The 18,425-nt window shown below is 49.1% G+C and overlaps 8 protein-coding genes across 8 annotated transcripts; 3 read left to right on the plus strand and 5 right to left on the minus strand.

Annotated features, from left to right (window-relative positions):
• Nucleotides 1–767: 767 nt before the first annotated feature.
• On the minus strand, nt 768–1,353 carry VE01_10731 (uncharacterized protein). The gene has a single exon (XM_059464183.1). It carries the CDS (start codon nt 1,307–1,309, stop codon nt 851–853), a length of 459 nt encoding a protein of 152 aa, XP_059320166.1. The 5' UTR covers nt 1,310–1,353; the 3' UTR covers nt 768–850.
• A 112-nt stretch (nt 1,354–1,465) lies between these two features.
• Nucleotides 1,466–3,873, minus strand: VE01_00541 (uncharacterized protein; the record flags this gene model as incomplete). Its single annotated transcript, XM_018270071.2, has 4 exons — nt 2,813–3,873; nt 2,648–2,755; nt 2,554–2,595; nt 1,466–2,494 (listed from the first exon to the last, which is right to left on the minus strand). Exons 1-4 carry the CDS (start codon nt 3,305–3,307, stop codon nt 1,466–1,468), a joined length of 1,674 nt encoding a protein of 557 aa, XP_018135565.1. The 5' UTR covers nt 3,308–3,873.
• Nucleotides 3,874–4,434: 561 nt separating this feature from the next.
• VE01_00542 (uncharacterized protein) lies at nt 4,435–5,709 on the plus strand. Its single transcript, XM_018270072.2, has one exon. It carries the CDS (start codon nt 4,515–4,517, stop codon nt 5,682–5,684), a length of 1,170 nt encoding a protein of 389 aa, XP_018135566.1. The 5' UTR covers nt 4,435–4,514; the 3' UTR covers nt 5,685–5,709.
• Nucleotides 5,710–5,910: 201 nt separating this feature from the next.
• On the plus strand, nt 5,911–7,449 carry VE01_00543 (uncharacterized protein). Its single transcript, XM_018270073.2, has one exon. It carries the CDS (start codon nt 6,184–6,186, stop codon nt 7,234–7,236), a length of 1,053 nt encoding a protein of 350 aa, XP_018135567.1. The 5' UTR covers nt 5,911–6,183; the 3' UTR covers nt 7,237–7,449.
• A 545-nt stretch (nt 7,450–7,994) lies between these two features.
• VE01_00544 (uncharacterized protein) lies at nt 7,995–9,922 on the minus strand (the record flags this gene model as incomplete). Its single annotated transcript, XM_018270074.2, has 2 exons — nt 7,995–9,838; nt 9,891–9,922. The coding sequence occupies 2 exons, from the start codon at nt 9,920–9,922 to the stop codon at nt 8,038–8,040; spliced, it is 1,833 nt and encodes a 610-aa protein (XP_018135560.1). The 3' UTR covers nt 7,995–8,037.
• A 2,782-nt stretch (nt 9,923–12,704) lies between these two features.
• On the minus strand, nt 12,705–13,804 carry VE01_00545 (uncharacterized protein). Its single transcript, XM_018270075.2, has one exon. The coding sequence runs from the start codon at nt 13,709–13,711 to the stop codon at nt 13,280–13,282; it is 432 nt and encodes a 143-aa protein (XP_018135561.1). The 5' UTR covers nt 13,712–13,804; the 3' UTR covers nt 12,705–13,279.
• A 415-nt stretch (nt 13,805–14,219) lies between these two features.
• VE01_00546 (uncharacterized protein) lies at nt 14,220–16,568 on the plus strand. The gene is made up of 2 exons (XM_018270076.2): nt 14,220–14,482; nt 14,550–16,568. Exons 1-2 carry the CDS (start codon nt 14,344–14,346, stop codon nt 16,307–16,309), a joined length of 1,899 nt encoding a protein of 632 aa, XP_018135562.1. The 5' UTR covers nt 14,220–14,343; the 3' UTR covers nt 16,310–16,568.
• On the minus strand, nt 16,205–18,418 carry URA7_1 (CTP synthase ura7). Its single transcript, XM_059463282.1, has 3 exons — nt 18,196–18,418; nt 17,564–18,140; nt 16,205–17,516 (listed from the first exon to the last, which is right to left on the minus strand). The coding sequence occupies exons 2-3, from the start codon at nt 17,600–17,602 to the stop codon at nt 16,425–16,427; spliced, it is 1,131 nt and encodes a 376-aa protein (XP_059320156.1). The 5' UTR covers nt 17,603–18,140; nt 18,196–18,418; the 3' UTR covers nt 16,205–16,424.
• Nucleotides 18,419–18,425: the final 7 nt, after the last annotated feature.

Raw genomic sequence — 18,425 nt, forward strand, 5'->3', positions numbered from 1 at the left:
AAACCTCGCACACTCTCCGAGCAGAAAAATAAACTATTCTATCCCTGTCTAGCCCTCCCCCCCATCCCAGCCCATCACCTGATCTCCCTGCTCAACAATTGGTCACCCACCCAGCACTTCCCTCCATCCACTCCCCTCTAGCTCATCCTTCTTCTCTCTCGTTTCTTGCCCTAGACAGCATTCGGTGGCTCTCATTGACGCTAACCCATTTCTGCCGAAGGGCGGTGAGGGCGGTGAGACGAAAACAATTTTCAGATCCCCACCCCACCGTGCCTTACATAACCCTACGACATAGCGTCGTTAGCGTCTGCTTAGCGTCTGTTAGCGTCATAACTCTTTGGGGATTGTTGGGTGTGCTGGGTAAGCAGGGGTGTGGTGTGTGGTGGGTGTTACCGCCAAGATCGACACTGGTGGTGGGGTGGGGGAAGGGGTGGGGTGAAGAAAGATGGATGGGGATGGATGATGGGATTCTAGCTACCTCGCACGTGCTTTTGTGAGATTGAGGGGCGGGATGGTGTGATCTGAGGTGCGAGGGGGGTACGTATATACTTTCTTACCCTCCACACGATAGACAGCAGGAGAGTACAGTAAAGGTGTATACGTAGATGGTACGGCTGGTAGTGGGGAGGAGAGGATGGAGAGGGAGGTACTGGTGATGTTGCTGTTGCTGGAGTGTGGGGTAGAGGGGTGTGAGGATAGGATGATTCACTTGAGGGATTGGCACGTTAAAAGCCGCACTCATACAGGCAGGTATATTACATACATGACGGAGATGTTGGATTCATATGAACACATACTGTATGTACGTACTCGAGCACCTCATCCTCTTTATCCCCTCCATCCCTCCCTCTCACCCGACGAACGACTCGGAGGCCCCGTGTGACGCACGTTGTGCGACATATATCCAGACACGACGAGATGAGACAGCCAGACAGACAGGATGTTCACTGCGTATCCTGCCCTGTGTGAGCTGAGCTGGGTCTGCCCCGATGCACACGCGAGGTGAATCCTTCCGAGTGAGCATGTGAGCTGCGAGTCGTGAGGATGCAGATGCAGGTGAGGTATATTCGTTGCTCCGAGGTCGGTCGTCGGCGATCGGCAGATGGATAAACAAGGAGTGCAGGAGGAGGTGAACTGTCTCTATTTCCTTTCCGGCTGGAGAGAGAGCGGAGAGGTGGTGGTGGTGGTGAGGATATTGTGTCCATCTCTGTCCGAGGGAGGTAGGTGAGAAACACCCTCTTCGTCTCCGTCTTTTGCCAGCGAGGAACCGCGTCTCTTCTCTTCCACCGAACACATCTGCCACCAACATACCCCGTAAACCCGATCATCTCGTATCCATATCTCACCCAAGAATCAAACCCCCTCTTCCCCCTCTCTCCCCCCTCTCCCCAACAATCAACCCCTGGTATAAGAAACCCCAAAAAACGCCAACACCCCCTTTCCCTCCCCTCCTTCTCCTCCCCTTCTAGAAAATCCACCTCAAGACCGCCCTCGCCTTCCCCTTCCACCCCACCGCCGCATCCCTATCCACCTCCCCCGGCTCGGGATGATACACATCCGTTACCAAATCCATCTCCTTCAGCCCCACAATCTTCGTCTTCTTCAGCAGTTTCCAGCCCACAAACATGAGTGCCATGACCGGTAACTCGATATAAAAGCTCACGAAATCCACCGCATTGAACCGCGGACTGAAACAACTCCACCCTTGCACCAGAACCAGGAAACTGCATCCGATCACCACGAACCATGGGCCGTAGGGGTACGTCCAGTTCCTGAAGGTGAGGAGGTGGGTTTTTCCCTGTGCCTCCAAGCCGGCGCGGAAGCGAATCGATGCGATACCGATAGAGATCCAAGAGAGCTGATTCGATACCCCGACGATATTCTGAAGCCACGTCCACAGCTGCCCCGCCCCAATAAACGACGCCCCAAAACAAAGTCCCGATATCAAACTCGTAGCCAGGACAGCAACCCAAGGCACGCGGTTGCGGTTCAACTTCCCAAAGAACGCAGGTGCGTGCCCATTAACAGCTAACGTGAAAAGCAGCCTCGTACCCGCGAACAACGCGTGGTTCCCCGCCGAAAGGACAGAAGTCATGATCATAGCATTGATAAAGCTCCCCGCGACATTCGACCCGACCATCTGAAACACCAGCGTGAACGGCGAGGTCGCAGAGTTCTTGGTCGACAGGTCTGGGGTGGTGTAGGCGACATCGAGGCCGATGAGGAGGATGGAGATGACGTAGAAGAGGAGGATGCGCCAGAAGACGTTTTTGATGACGCGGGGGATGTTTTTGTGCGGGGAGGCCGTCTCGCCGGCGGTGATGGCGATGGATTCTGTGCCGCCGTAGGCGAAGGAGGCGGTCACGAAGACGGAGGCGAATCCGCCGATGCCGCCGACGAAGGGGGCGCCAGGGAGACGCCAGTTTTCCCCGCCGATGTAGTGGTTGGAGGTGTTGCCGCCGGCGTTGACGGCAATCCCGAGGAAGATGAAGATCTGGGGGGGTTAGTGATGTGCTCTACTTTGTAGTTTAGTTAGTTTGAGGGGAGGCTTACGATGATAGTGATGATTTTCAACAGACTGAGCCAGTATTCAAGCTATCAGCATATTAGTTATGATAGTTCCCGACTGATAAGAAGGGAAACTTACCTCGCCATACGCTTTCACAGTAATGATATTAGCAAGGATGAGCACCACCCAGAAAATCAAACTCAATCCCCACCCTGGCATCGCCGTATTCCAATAACTCCAAACCAGCTACAAAATAAAGTCAGCAACCAAATCCCTCCACCACTTCACCACTCAAAAACCCACCTGCAACGCCACCAGATCCGCCGCCGTGCTCACAGCATCATTAAACCAATAATTCCACGTCAAAGCGAACCCAAACGCATCATCCACAAACCTGCCCGCAAACGTACAAAAGCTCCCCGCTACGGGGATGAAACTCGCCATCTCCCCCAGCGCCAACATCGTCAAAAACACAATCACTCCAATGATAATATAACAGATCAACATGCTCGCCGGCCCGCCAGTCGCCAGACTCTTGCCCGTCCCGAGGAACAAACCAGTCCCGATCGTGCCCCCAATGGCGATCATCTGCACCTGCCTCGCCGTCAGGGTGCGGTTCAGCTTATCCGCCTTGATGGGCACAATCTCATCCTCGTAGCCGTAGGCGGGCAGGCCGTCATCGCCCAAGCTGCCTTTCTCCCCATCGACATGGCGCGGAGACTTCTTCTCGACGTCGTCGCTCGTCAACGAAGCGGGCGCCAGGGCGATGGGCGAGGGTGAGCGGTGGTGGTGCGACATCACGTGGTGTCGTGGGGGTTGGATTGGGGGTTTATTCTTTCTGCGTCTTCAGCCTCGTGAGGAGAGCGAGGTGGCGGCTGGGATGTATGACGAGTGGATGCTGCGCGCGCGGTTGGGGCCGCAGTCCGGTGCTGTAGGTTGTGCAGAAGTGTGTTTTTCAGACGGAAGAGGAGGTGATGGGCAGGGGTGGTGAGGGGGATGGGGGAGGAGGGAAATAATATAGAGCTGAGCTTGCAGAGCTTGCTACAGAGCTACAGAAGGATTTGATGAGGAAAGAAGAGGGAGAAATGACCAGCGGAATGACCGACTTGGCTGCCTCTGGGGGGGCGTCGTTGAGGGCATGATGACCTTCCGTATGCAGGACGTCGAGATCGAGTGAGAACGGGGATGCTTGACGCCAAAGGCGGGTTCTAGGGAGGGGATGCATACTGCTGATACGACGGGGAGGGGGGAGTGGCCGTTAGTTTTTCTGTTGGTGCGGATTGCGTGCTCGCAAACAGCTTTGGTAGGTTCAGCGGGGAGTTTTTAGCACTAAGTAGGGAAGGTGGGAGGGAGATGGTGGGATCGGGCGGGGTGGGTTGGTGGTTGTAGGGTAGGGTAGGGGCGATGATCCCGAGATGGGTCCGGGAGTGGTGATTTTGCCGTATTACATACCCGAGAGTAGGGGATGTGATTGGCTGGAATGGCATTCCAATGTTGTCATGAACGTGGCTTTTTAACGGTCTTTATGTGGGTTTTTGACGGGTTTCAGGGGTCTAAAATAGTAGGGGTGGTCGGATGAGGGAGAAATGATAGTCCGAGTGCTTATTCATCATCGAGAATGTAGGTTGTCACGTGATAACCACACCCAGCTAAACGGATATACTTTCCCCCGATAAGCGCCGCTGAATATACAACTACAAACAATACAACAACTTCCTTCCAATCCCATGCTTCCAACATCCCCCGCCCCCAAAGTCCCTTGATTCAATTGCCCTCACTAGACACTTAACTTACCCTCCCTCCCCTCTGACCGTAAAAATGTGAAATCCTTTGAAATATTGATTTGTAGAGAAGACAAAAATTATTTTCAAGCTCCGTCCCCAGCTCCATCTCCAGCTGCATCTTCATCTCCAGCTCCAGCGCCATGTCCAGCTCTAGCTCCATGTCCAGCTCTATTTCAACTTGAGAACACTTGGGATCCTTTCGTTGGAAGCTCACAAACAAAATGGCCGATGCTGCTATACCTGTTGAACTGGCTGATAAGGCCGTCGCTCCTATATCTCCTCACCAGGCTGCTACGTCTTATCACCAGGCTGGTGCAGCCACTGATTTGCCAACTATAGGACACTTCCGCTCCGCCTCTGAATATAATCTCCAAACAGACAAGGTAGACGCCATTATTCGAGACGTATCCTATCATCGTGTACTCGAACGTCGATATTTCATATCATTCTCAGAGGATGAGCATGAGCTTATTCGCATATCGATATCGACATCCTTCCAGCGGCCCTCGATCGCGAGCCTTGGGACCCTTAACCGGCTACCTTATGAGCTGTTAAGCAACATCGCCTTGTCTCTAGACATACAATCCGTTTTCACTTGTCGGCAAGTAAGCACAGGGTTGAGACAGACAATAGATTCTTTCTCAGAGTATCAGGCTATAACAACACACGCACTCAGCGCTCTATGCGCCTTGTTACGCACGCGGGTGCTAGCTCCTAAAGTCTCATTTTTCGACTTCCACCGTGAATTGTGTTCAAACACCTGCTTTCGCTGCGGCGAGTTTGGCGAGGTCATTTTCCTACCAACGTGGCGTCGATACTGCTCTCTGTGCATAACACATGCCCCAGAGGTTCTAATGGGACCTCTCGACGCCATCCAGAGCCGGCTAGCCCTAAGCCCGGAGGCTGCCAACCAACTTCCGGTATTTGAGACTATAAGACAAACGCATTCAGTAGACATCAACGGCGACAGCTTACCCCGCGACACACTCGTTCCAATCCAACAAGCAGTGAAACTTTCTCCAATACCACAAAGGCATAGAGACAGGAAAGCGTTGGACCTATACCTTAGAAATTGCGAACTTTCAAAGAGTGCATCCTGTATACTGCCTTACTATAATAGACATTCTGGCAAAGCTGAATACGGACTGTCATGTTGTGGGTGCATTCATGGACATCATACGGGGGAAGACGAGGTTTTGAAAGTATTAAATGGGGAGGTTTTTGACAGGATATATGGGGACGAGCGCTTTCTACAGCACTTCAAGTGGTTTTGGCAGGCACAGTATTTGTGGGAGTTATGTGAGAGCGTTAACGCGGTTGCTGCTGGAACCGAATCCGCCATATCTTGCAGGCGGAAACCATTTTGGACTGAGCGCAAACTTCGCTATTAGGATATTTATTGCAATTCATCAACCCTACTAGGATACATATAAAATCGGCCGCATCTATAGCCTGTCGCAGCCTTTGCCGTGATACCATCGTTCTCCTCTTGTACCTCGTTCCTGCCCTCCATTCCCATGACTGTTGAGTATTAGTGCCTCAGGCCGAATTATACAGGCAGCTGCTGCCTATATATGATGGCACAGAACATCGGTTGTTTTCCCATAGTCAAGTCATACTCAATCAAGACGACTGCAATTTCTCTAACAATGACTTTGATGACATAGGCCACCTTTTTGCATTATATCATAATTAGTTACTGCTTAAGCTTTGCGATCTTCGCGCGATTTTCACCGTGTACAGCACTATCAACACGGCACCTATCAAAGGTCTCAGCTACCCCTCATATCCCACCCATGGGTACACCGTAACCTGGCCTCACCATATGCAAGCTTGTGACCTTGTGTGAAATATAGCTCAGTAAGCTACACTGCCTATCGGCCGTCAATAATGGCCTCCGAAATGCCTCAGGAGTATCTCTTCGATGATGGCTACCAATTCTCAGAGGAACAGGCAGACGCCATTATCCGAACCACCTCCTACCATCGTAAAGACTTCGATCTTGCCGTCATATGGTTTTCAGAACGTGAGCACCAAGGCATCCGCACGTCGATATCCACGTCATTCCAGAGGCCGTCTACAAGCCCTGCCCCCCTCGGTCGGCTACCTCAAGAGCTGCTCAATAACATATTCTTAAGCCTTGATATGCACTCACTCATCAAATGTCGACAAGTGGACCTACGGCTAAGACAGGCGGTAGATTCTCTCCCAGAGTATCAAGCCATATCCACTCATGCACTAAACGCTCTATGCGCCTTGTTACGCACGCGGCTTGCCCATAACGTCTCCCTCTTCGACTTTTACCAAGCACTATGCACAAAGAACTGCTCACTCTGTCGCCGGTTTGCTGGGCTCATCTTCCTCCCAACCTGGCGTCGATGCTGCTTCATATGTCTCACGCTAGGATCTACAGAGTTTCAAATGCACACGGTTCCTGCTATCCAGGAACAGTTCCCTCTAGACACGGAGGCAATCAGCAAACTTACATCATTTGAGACATTGCCAGGGACATACTCGATGAAAGAATATGTTCAGAGAGACCGCATTACTATCGTTCCCGTTGAGCAGGCAATGCGAGCTTCCGGAGGAGATAAAGAGGCACTTCTACGACCTGGGCCACCTTGGTTTCCACAAAATCCCAAATTGGCATTCATGGCATCGTGTGCACTTCCATACTACGATAGGCAGAATAAAACGGTCGAATACGGAATTTCCTGTGCTGGGTCCCAACTTGCTATTGACAAGGGCAACGCCCGCGGTATGGCATTGAAATTTGCTTACATGGCCCGAGACTTGGTATACACGAAGGACGGATTTTTAGAGCACTTTAAAGAGTGTCGGGAGGCGCAGCTTTTGTGGAAGTCGAGCAAGGAAGGCTCTATAGAGCCGCCGGAGTTACCCCAGATAGCAAAGGATGGTGGCTACTTGAAACCTAGAGAATGATATAAAGATATGTGAAGTTGGTCCTATATCTACCACTGTAATTGAAGTTACTCTGTCTTCTATAATCTAGCCGTCTTGATTGTAGTATTTGATCCATGTAAATACTATATATAGCCTCATTTCATCTCGCTACGGGAATTAAGAAGGCGATCTAGTTTTTATACACAGGCAACTAAAACAAAATAAAGCGGGCGGAAACCCAATACACACTAGTTAGAACTCATTTGCTCACCCATATGTTTTAGTCGTCCTGTGACAATTATCATCTTTTGGAGCCTAAGAAACCTGATCTTATATATCTACAGATTAGAACCTATAAATTGTTGAGCGCCATAAGCTGCCGCTCTTCAAGATTCACAGAATGGAAAACCAGGGAAACAAACCAGCATTACAGGGCCCAAGATTTATTATCGCAACGATGGATTTATTACCACTAAACCACTGATGCTTTTCGTTGTTGACGAATTGCGTATTGCCAAATATGATGGTTTTTGCCCCGGCTGCTCGGTCTGCAATTACCCTTCCCGCCGCTTTTGCAATTAAGAGTGGTTCTGGCCCTCCTCATCTTCGAGTGCTAATATGGCTGTAGTGGGGTTTGAAACGAAGGAAATGTGCAGAAGATTTTCGAGCGGCCTGGGCAATTAGTGGGCTTGTAATCTACTATGGCGTTGTGTGATAGGAGACATGTAAATAGTAAACAATGAATCAGAAGGAACAGATATAATTACTAGCAGACGTCAGAGAACCCACGATATCGCCAGGCAACGGTTCCTTTTCCTTGCATGCTCCTGCCTACTTAAATCAAATCAAGATACTAACCGCCGTCCTCTCAGGATCTAGGACCTGGTACTTAACAGTCTTATCGTCCATCTCATCCGAATATGCCTCAAATATGCCGCCCAAAGTCACAAGGTCGTCGTACAGCTGCAACGCCGCATCCTTGACATGGACTTGTTCCGCCCCATCAACCCCTTCCGTGCTTTTCGCCACGCTCAACGCGTACTCAAACAGCGTCTCTTGCTCGGCTACCTGCATACTTAGCAGGTATGGCAAATGTGTGGCCATTAGCCACTCCCGTGGATAGTTAACTGGGAGTGAGGCGATGAGTTCTTTTTCTGTGTATTTATCAAGCTCCGCGATGGTCTTGGGCAGAGGCGCGTATATCGCGGGTGGCTTATTGGGAATAAAAGCCTGGTAGTAATTCTGCAGGTAATTGACAGCGGTGTGTTGGGGCGATGCGATATGGATGCACATAACGACAGCATCAACAAGCTCGTCAAACGAGTTGAGGACCGGGAAACTCTTCATGTTTCCGCTAGACTTTCCGCGCATTTCAGAGGTCCAGGTAATGAGCGAGGAGTCGGAAGCGACGGAAGCGTCGTCGGGATAGAACAGCTTTAGGACTGAAGAGACAAATTTATGCAGCACCTGCCACATGAGGCTGATATCTTTGCCATAGACGTAGTTCTTGAATTTGGAGTCTGTAAGATCCTTGAGAGCAAAGCCTCGGCGCTCGAGCAATGCGGGGACATAGTTGGCTTTCCAGTCGAAATTCTCATATTCGTGGCGGATAAAGGCGTATGTTTGTGCCTCAGTGAAGCCGTTGATTTCGACGATGATGGAGGGAACAAGAGTGGAGCGAGCTCCGGCGTTGATAGTTAGTGTCTTGAGCCAATGAGGCATAAGAATCTTGTAGACTGGGTGGTCGCGTCGAAAGGAACGGTGTGCAGCTACGATTACGACTTCTTCAACAAGATGGCAGTTGGTAAGGTGGGCGGTGATCTCGTGGCGTGTCCAGTCTGAGCTTTGGGCGCATGTTTTGGCGTAGCGCCAGGGCCAGTCGGTTCCTTCTGAATTGACAGAGTCAGAGGGTACGTAACGCTTATTAAAGATGGTTACTGAGTTCCCCATGGAACCTTTGTAGTCGATTATAATAGCTAGAGGGTGGAGCTTGCCCTCCGGGGTCAGTTGCAGTAGCGTCACTGAGGCACAGCAAAATCGTGTCCCGTCTTTGGACTTTAACTCTGCAGCAGCAGGAGTGTCCACAGCAGCTCGGTAGTAGCTATTATCTTGCATGTAGAGTGATCCCTCTTTGATAACGTTGATCATAGCATCCTTGGATTGGGCCTTTGCTTCCTCGATAAACTTTTCCACCCAATCGTTGCTTGCTGCTTGAATAGTCACTGGGTTGGCGCCCGTAAATGACTGCTGTGCAAAGACGGCGTCTGTGTACCAGTCGGAACGCTCTCCTATGTTTGGTTCCGTATAAATGTCTTTCTTTTCCTTCAACAAGATTCGGTTGCTACGCTCAATCGCAGCAATTGTAGCACCCTCGGGATGATCGTGGTACCAATCCACAACCTCGTCTGGGATGACCTGAAAGAGCAAGCTCCCTGTATCTAGCAACCTAGAGAAATCAAAGAGTTGACTGAGATCTAATGCACCTCTGACCTTTCCGACAATATTTGGGGTCATATGCAAGTGGGGCGGGTAGAGATCGGACCCTGGTTCCTGGAATGTGTAGAGAAGTTTTCGCTCTTCAAAGTCTCTATCCTGAGGGACCGATGGCTCGAAACCCGCCATATCAAAATAGGACTCAAGCCTCAAGATTAGGGTTAGCAAGGTCGTGAAATATTATGAAGAACAGACTTCACCTCTTCTGGATGCGCAGAAAGACTTCTGTCATTGCCCTTGTCGTGGCACTTGCAGTAGTTCTGGGAATTTTGGTGAGTGGAAAATGTAGAGGAGCTATCAAGCCATTGGGACCGAGCTCTACATCTTGGCGAGGTAGGATCCTATTCTGAACTAAGGAGTTCGAGAAGATGCCTTGATTGAAGTGAATGAGGGGACGACGCTCTGATGGAGCATCATGAGCAGCTTCATGTAAAGCATGATCTTTCAATATTGCATGAAGCATATTCAAGAAAGATTGGCGAATCTTATCTCGGATGGTTGATAAGAGAGATCCCATTTAATTGGAAGATGAACAAATTGGACATAATCAAATAGCTTGCAAGAAATTAGAATACTTGCGACAGCTCTATTCTTTAATACATGTCAGTCCCCAACTACCTCATGTTGCTGTGCGACTCTAAAGTCAAGAGTTTAGAAAGAAAATGGTTCATCGGCTGCAACGTCATAATTCTTTAATACAGCATAGATAAGTCCGTTGCTAAGCTAAGTAACTAATGGGCTAGAGCTTCGCTGCGTCGCTGGCTGAGTCGGCTTCATCCGTCATAGGTCACAATCTTTTACTGCCATTCATAGTAGTACAAGAACAAGTAGTTTGACGTTTTCAGTAGCAGACCCCATTAACTAGTCTGGGGACGGGGATTATGACCAGGTGAGGTGTGGACATGTTAGAGTAAGCCCTGCTTAAACTTAAGAGTGATGAGTGGATCTGTTGACCTGTCAAACTTTAATTTGTGACGGGCGTATCTCTTAGCTTTGTACCTTCCTCTAGACTAAATCGCGAAAGTATTTATCTAACCTTGGGGTCATGATGAGGTAAGCGTTGTTAATGGCGGAATAAGTTGTAGATCCGTCGATCTACAGATCTAGACACCTATATGTTGCTTGACATCAATCGATCGATCACCATAGGGTGCGTCATGACCGCCGGTCTAGGTTAAAAATCCAGCGAACTGCTGAGACCCCCAGGGGTTGTTGGGGATATGTACGTGTGGTACGGTGGACTGCAGCTAATTTGTAGGTGTAGTACGGTACCTGAAATGTTAATCCCCACGTAACGCGAAAGCTGGCCACAGTACAGTATAGTAGATTCAATTGCCTTTTCGATTCTAATGATTCTACGCAGTATTTATAGGCCCGTAAGATCTTACCGTAAGCCCTAGAGCCCTGGAGTAATCTAACTGTTTCTAGCGTAGAGCCTTCACTAGCCCCGGTGAGGACCATGGTAATCGTCCCATGGGACCACTGCCACAGTAGAGATAACTAGGCTTTTCAGGGCTAAAGGCTTGAAGTCTCTCCGTCCTCCGACTGGCATTCCCAACAGCGGTTCCTTGACAGACTAGTCATGTGAATAAATACACGGTTAAGTTTGAGAATAGTAAGGCCACCATCTCATAGCAGCTTTGGTCCATTTATGGCAGCTGGAGGCAGCCCCCACCTAAAATGCCCGCACGGGCACCCCATTTGGGAGAAACCTACGTTTAGACAGCTGAACGCCAGAAGTTGCTGCTTTTGAAAAATTGACGGAATGGGAAGCCAGGGAAAATAAAACAGCATTATAGGGCCCAAATAATTTACTATAGCATCGATAGATTTATACCACTCACCACTGATGCTTCTACTTGTTGACCAGTCCTATTTTGCCACATAAGATGGTTTGGGGCTAAGATGCTCCGTCTCCCCCTGCCGCTGCTTTGGCGATGCGGCCTATCCGTGAATGTGTGGTACTAGTACTTCAACTATCGCCTTACAATTCAAGACGCTTGGGCTGCATGTTGTGCTAGGCAAAGCCACGTAGTCTGCCTTACGGCCGGGCGTGGCAGTTTCCGCCAAGTACCCATGACTGCTGTGGCTGGCACGGCTGGTTGGGTTTAGGGCGAGCTCAGCCATATTAGAACGCAAATGACAGCTCCATTAATCTCTTCCCTCCTTCACATCATCCAAATCTTAGTATTATATTACATGAACAATGGCTGCCATTAGGCTTGCCGCCTTAATAATTGCTGTAATTCAGATCACTACAAGTGTGGCCACGCAGGCGTACAAATATGGCCGGTTAGTTAAGAATGCGACAAGTGACATCGGGAAGGTTCTTGACCACCTGAAGGAAGTCGAAGACAGTTCAACGAAACTCAGGGATTTAGTTGACTAAGGAGAAATGTTAGAGAAACCCTTGAAGTCATGGCCAACATTAGTCGCCCTTAGCAGCCCTGATGGAGCCCTACAACAATGCAATCTTGCTATGATGGCTCTTTACGCCAATTTAACGCTCGTGGAGGGGCCTATGAAGATAATTGAACTTGCCCGTTGGCCCGTAAAGAGAAAGAAGGTAGAACAGCTCTACTACTAGGCTAGGATACCTTACTAATATTATAGTAAAACTAGTAGATTTTACTACTCTCCTCTATGCTACTAGCTTTTATACTAGCATCTATATCTACTAGGGTAGCTACTATAACTAGTAATAGACATCTACTAGATTAATAGAAGCTCCTACTTCTCTTAAGTCCTATAGATGCTCTAGGTTAACATAACCTAATCCTAGAGGATAATTACATTTACTTTTATATACTAGTAGTTAGGGTCTAGTTTAATTATCCCTAACACTCTTTAGCTTTTACTTTGTCTAAACAGCCTTTTATTTCTATAATTTTCCTTCTTTACTACTACTATTATCTAAGATTCTAAGCTCCTACTCTAGGATAAGGATAATAGCAATATAATACTACTCCTTATAGTAGTTTAAAACACACTAACTATACTTACTAGCTAATCTACACCCTTTTAGGAGAACTATTAAGGTAATAGCCTCTACTAACATATCTAATGCTATCCTAAACAGTAGGGAAGGCACTCAACTAATAGGCCCTATAGCTATACAGCCTACGCAAGAAATGCTTTCTACAGGTCATATATAGCATACATAATTCCCTAGCATAGCACGTCCCCATACCCTTCGGGAGGTTTCTAGGGCCGCAGGTTTCACCCGCGTCCCGTAGGACGCAAATAAATATCGTCATCATCATCATCATCATCATGTCTTCAAGTTCTCTATTCTTCGCGTCTCTAGTTTAAGGCGCCTAAGCTGGCCTCTGAGGATCTGTTAGCCGTTGCGATGACGAAAAGCACGGAAACGGAATGGTTTGGCAGGTAGGCCAATTTTGGCTGATATCACTGTAATGCAGAATTGATATAGAAACCGTGGTCTCAAGATCTATGGTCCCCCTCAAGCTTTGGAGCGTCGAAAATAGGGAACATTGAATACATAAATAAATGAGGTCCATGGCACAGCCATACCATGTCACAAAGACGAACCTCCTCTCCCCCACCTCGGGCCCAATCCCCCCCCTCTTCAAGCCGCCAGCAACATCGCCGCTCTCCCCGTCAAAACAGCCACCAGCCCTGACGAAATCAAATAAAACCCAAAGCGCCTCGTAATATTATTGGTAGTGTTATGCGCCAGACTATGCGCGACCCTAGCCGCGACATACGCCCACGCGAGCCGGGCATCAGTCTTCCCGCCACCTGCGATCGCCAGCACCACAGCCACGGCGTAGAACTGCGTGGGCTGCTCGAACAAATTCGAGAAGTTGTCGGCCTTCCAGCGCACGGATGGGGGGGTCATCTTGTTGATCTCCTCGCGCGTGAGGGTGTTCTTCTCGGCGATGTTGAGGCGCGTGAATACGGGGAGGCGCGTCGCGAACATCCAGCCTTCGACGACGAGGGTCCAGGCGTTGAGGGCGATGATTGGAGTGAGAAGGGGGGAGGCGCGGATGGACTCCATGGTTGTGGCGGTGTGGGAGGGATTGACTGTGGTGGTTGTGGAGGTGGTAGTGGGTTTGCAATTGGTTGTTGATGATGTCAATTGAGAGTATATGGGAATATATATTGTCTTGAGACGGAGGTTCTCTATAGTCCGTTATGATGCCTGTCCTTGTGATTGCGGGGCAGGTGCGGGGCGGGTGCGGGATGTCGAGTCCCCGTCTTACTGTCATACTACCGAGGTTCGTTCTCATGAATATTTTGATGGTAGTGATTCAATGTGGGAATTTAATATCTCTTCGCGAACTTGTGCACAGCTGACATATTGATACACAAAATCAAAGCTACTGACTTACAAGTTATTAATTGCTTATTTTTATATTATAGTTGCCATTATAACATAGACTACATGCTATTCTAAGCTTCCAGGGGTAGCTCTTATGCACAGACCTCCCCCGCACTTTGGGCCGCACGACTACATGCCGTGTAGCTTGCATATTATGTACTCGTAGTGCCTCAAACCTTCTCAAATTCTACCGTCATACTGCTCAACAAACGCTTGAATAAATATAGCCATATCTATTTCGCGCATTCTATGATACTCCTGATTTGCTGTCTCTGTCTACCCGTTTGTTGAGTTGTAACAGCCGCAAGATGCGCGACGTCGGATTGGAAATCATCATCGCCGGTGGCCGGTATTTCGCATATTCCTATTGCCGGAGGCTTGCGGAAATACCTGATCCAGTGCAATTGATCGTTGACAAAATACCATTGGATCCTGAGCAGTATAGAGGTACAGTGCCCATATGCAACTCTAGCTGGGTTCTCGGCTGCTAGTCCGTGTTTCTAAATTTTCTTAGAATGGCTCAAAAACGAGCATGAAGCCCACTCTAAGTTAAAGGAGCGGCTAGACATTGAGATTTGTACTATATCCGAAGCTAGTAAGGCAAGCCTTGCGGAGTTTACGGATCTCTGGGAACCATATGCAGAAGAATTTTGTGTCCGTCCGCTTGGTGCCGTGAGCTGGCCTTTCGACCATAGAGGACCACACGGGTTTCTTGAGCGACCACCACACGCACTCTTAAATAAAGGGTTTGATCTTTGGATGGCCGATATGTTTGTTGATGCAACAGACGAATTGTATGGTGAAGCGTATGATATAGTCACCAATGCAGGCAGTGTAGACGAGATCCGCAGTCCTTGGAAATACGGAATTTACACCATCAATCTTGACAGGGAGACGTTCTCTATCAATAACCATACTTACTACAATCTCTGGGATATTCCTCAACACCGCAAGACTGGGAAAACTCCCCAAGCCTTACCCTTTAACATTGACTTTGAGAATTACTTTGGAGACCATCCCGATTACCGCGACAAATACCAGACAATTTACCACCAGTATGGTCACTCAGTGATCAATGCAACGAGTGGATCTCCCGACCCTTCTGTACAGCAAGCCATGTCAATGATATTCTTTGAAAAGCTCACTGACCCATACTCTACGCGATTTTGGGAGTATGCCCCTAGCTGGGACCACAAGGGCTTTGCCTTCCGTGAATTCGCCTTTGCAATTTTATCCATCGCCACAGGGAGATATTACTTCATCGACCGCGCCGACTATAGCAAATTCGCTGGCTATGATGACATGGGGTATATTATTGATCGAAACAGTGGCGAGACATTGTCAATACCAATCTTTGGCTTGGAATGCCATGAGCCTGGCGTGTCTCCTGGCTCGGCTCCAACTGAGACTATATACTGGTTTGAGAATGTCTTGGTGAGCCTCGTGCCCGACTCTGTTTTTAGGCAAGACACAGAAGCTGCCATAGCAAAAGCGGTGGAGTACGGGTTCGGGCAAAGAAAGACCAGTTTTCAGATTATCCTCTTTTCAATTTTCAATGTTATTTTGCTCGAGGCGTATGTGAAGGGTGGCGCCAAGGTGATCAGACGCACAGGCGTGATATCATTCCAAGATAGAGACAGGAAGAGCGACTGGACTTTCGAACCCAACAGGTTTGTTTTCCGGCGTGAGGCGGATATTGCGACTACCTTTCAAGAAGTTTGCCACAAACACGTGGGATTTGCCAAACTGCAGAATTTTTTCGATGTTGCTGCAAGACGGAATCTGCCTCCCCTTAGTACCAACGAACGGCTACCAGTTGAGCTATATGCCAATATTGTGGCATACGCTGATTCTAGCACGCTGCACGCCTTGTCACAGGTCTCTTGGGCTCTCCGCAGGCTCTGCCAGGAAAGATTCACGTTTAGTGATGATCTCGATGTCGTCGGGTTTGACGCCTCCCTCAAAGGGCCTCCATACACAGGACCCCAGAAGTATGAGCTTTCTGAAGAGGAAATATTAGAGATGGAGATTGAAGAACAGGCCAAGCCTAAGAACGAGCCTAAGCTGTGTCTTAACGACCTTGGCACGTTTGCCTTCAAGAATCGCATAACAGGACTTGTCACGACATCTGGGATGGACGTTAAACAACAGATTGACTACGATCTAAGGGGTTACTTTGCACACGAGGACTATTCTAGGATATGGTGCCCGGTGATTGGAGGTGAATCACGGCTGAGCTTGATATCACAGCTCATGTTTCACATGAACTTTTGATCTACGACACCAGGACATCACTGGCAGCCAGGATATCAAACCTCGAACAGTGAATCTATACTAAAATCTAAACTGAAATCTCCGGGCACTACAGACAATTTTTGTTTTCTCACATTCAAACGCCGTTTGTTGTCCGGATTGCCAACTTCACACCCTCTGTTTCTACCCGCTTTGCGATTGCCGCCGAAACAAACCCCAAATACGGCTTACTGGGCTGCAAGACTCGCGACAGATACTTGGGATGGAACTGTACACCAACAAACCAAGGATGGTCTTTGAGCTCGATCACCTCCATACGGACGTTTTTGTCGTCCTTGCCAATGAAATGGAGTCCAGCTGCACCGAGACGCTCAATGTACTCGGGATTAACCTCATATCGATGACGATGACGCTCACTGATGACTTCCTTCCCCTCATACATTTTGCGTACTTTCGACCACTCGCTTCCTTCCTGGAAGATAGTCGGCCGGCTACCAAGTCTCATTGTGCCGCCCATAGTCTCCTTGTCAATCTCTGGCATGAAGATGATAATTGGGTCTGGGCAGTTCGCAGAGAGCTCGATCGAGCCCGCTTCGGGGATGTTGCACATGTGGCGTGCGAATTCAATGACAGCTACTTGCATGCCCAGGCATATTCCTAGGTACGGGGTTTTATTTTCCCTAGCCCATTTTGCAGTTGCGATCATGCCTTCTGTACCGCGCTCACCGAACCCACCTGGAACGAGGATGCCGTCTGCTGAGCAGACTTTGCTCCACGCTAGGTCATAGTCTTCCTGTGAGGATTCCTCAGCGGGCTTTTCCAAGTGTGAGGCTTCGACGGCAACGAGGTTAAGCTTGTGTTCCCACGCCATGACGGAGTGCTCCAATGACTTGAGAACTGATACGTAAGAGTCCATAAAGGTGGTGTATTTACCGACCAGGGTGATTGTTACGGTTTTACAATTTTCGCTTCGGGGTGCAGTCAAGGCCTTCCAATCTTTCCATATTTTGGCACCATTCGCGGTCTGTTGTGGGGTCTTCTCCAGGAGATCAAGGCGGAGGAGTTTGGTGATCGATGGGAGCAGGTCTTGGTCTTCCAACAGGGCAGGGACGTGATATGTAGACGGAACATTGTGGACGGCGATGATGTTAGCTACCTTCACATCGCATGACGAAGCAACCTTGTCTATAGTCGATTTTGCGAGGAGAACTTCACAGCGGCATGCAATCTTTTGGAAATTAGTAGATCCACAGACAGCCGACGATGTATACTTACCAAATCGGGTTTCAGGCCTGTAGAAAGCACATCTCGCATAGCTGCCTGCGTAGGTTTGGTCTTCGCTCTTCATTCATTATCACAGGCACAAAAGTGACGAGAATGTGCGTCCACTGATCTTCCCCGACTCTCCCTCGTAGGCGCCTCAAGGCTTCCAGGAACGGTGCATTGTCCATGTCGCCTGCCGTACCTCCAAGCTCGATCACGCACACATCCGGTGCTTCCTTCGTATCGTCGACAGGTATCTGCGCCACGCGCTCTATCCAGTCCGCAATCGCGTCGACAAGATGCGGGGCGATCTGGACCGTTTTGCCCAAATACACGCCCCGGCGTTCAGCTTCAATGACATGCTGGTATATTTTCCCAGTAGTGATGTTATGCTCCCGAGTCAGCGTGATGTTCAGATAGCGCTCATAGTTGCCTAAGTCGAGATCGACCTCCCCGCCATCATCAAGCACGAAGACTTCTCCATGCTCCCTGGGCGCCATGGTTCCTGCATCGACGTTTATGTAGGGGTCGATTTTGATCATTGTCACGCTTAGACCCTTGGTTTTGAGGAGCAGCCCGGTACTGGATGCTTTGGGTACGATAAGTAAGTTTATGAGCCAGGCAGTTCTTCAGAGGATGCCTACCGATTAAACCCTTCCCAACGCCGCTCACCACGCCTACACTTGGGTTTGAAACTTCTATGAGAGGCAAGGAATTCCGCCTGATTACCTCCTGATACCAGTATGTACTTCATTTTGGTAGATCTTAGTATATTCACTTGAAATGCGTCGTGTTGTCGAACTTCGAAAAGATGAAGGTCGTCAAATTCTCATATACTGCCTGGAAGATCCCAAGCGAGGCCGTGTGTCATCGG

The sequence above is a fragment of the Pseudogymnoascus verrucosus genome (assembly GCF_001662655.1).
Source record: "Pseudogymnoascus verrucosus strain UAMH 10579 unplaced genomic scaffold scaffold_1, whole genome shotgun sequence".
Taxonomy (NCBI): domain Eukaryota; kingdom Fungi; phylum Ascomycota; class Leotiomycetes; order Thelebolales; family Thelebolaceae; genus Pseudogymnoascus; species Pseudogymnoascus verrucosus.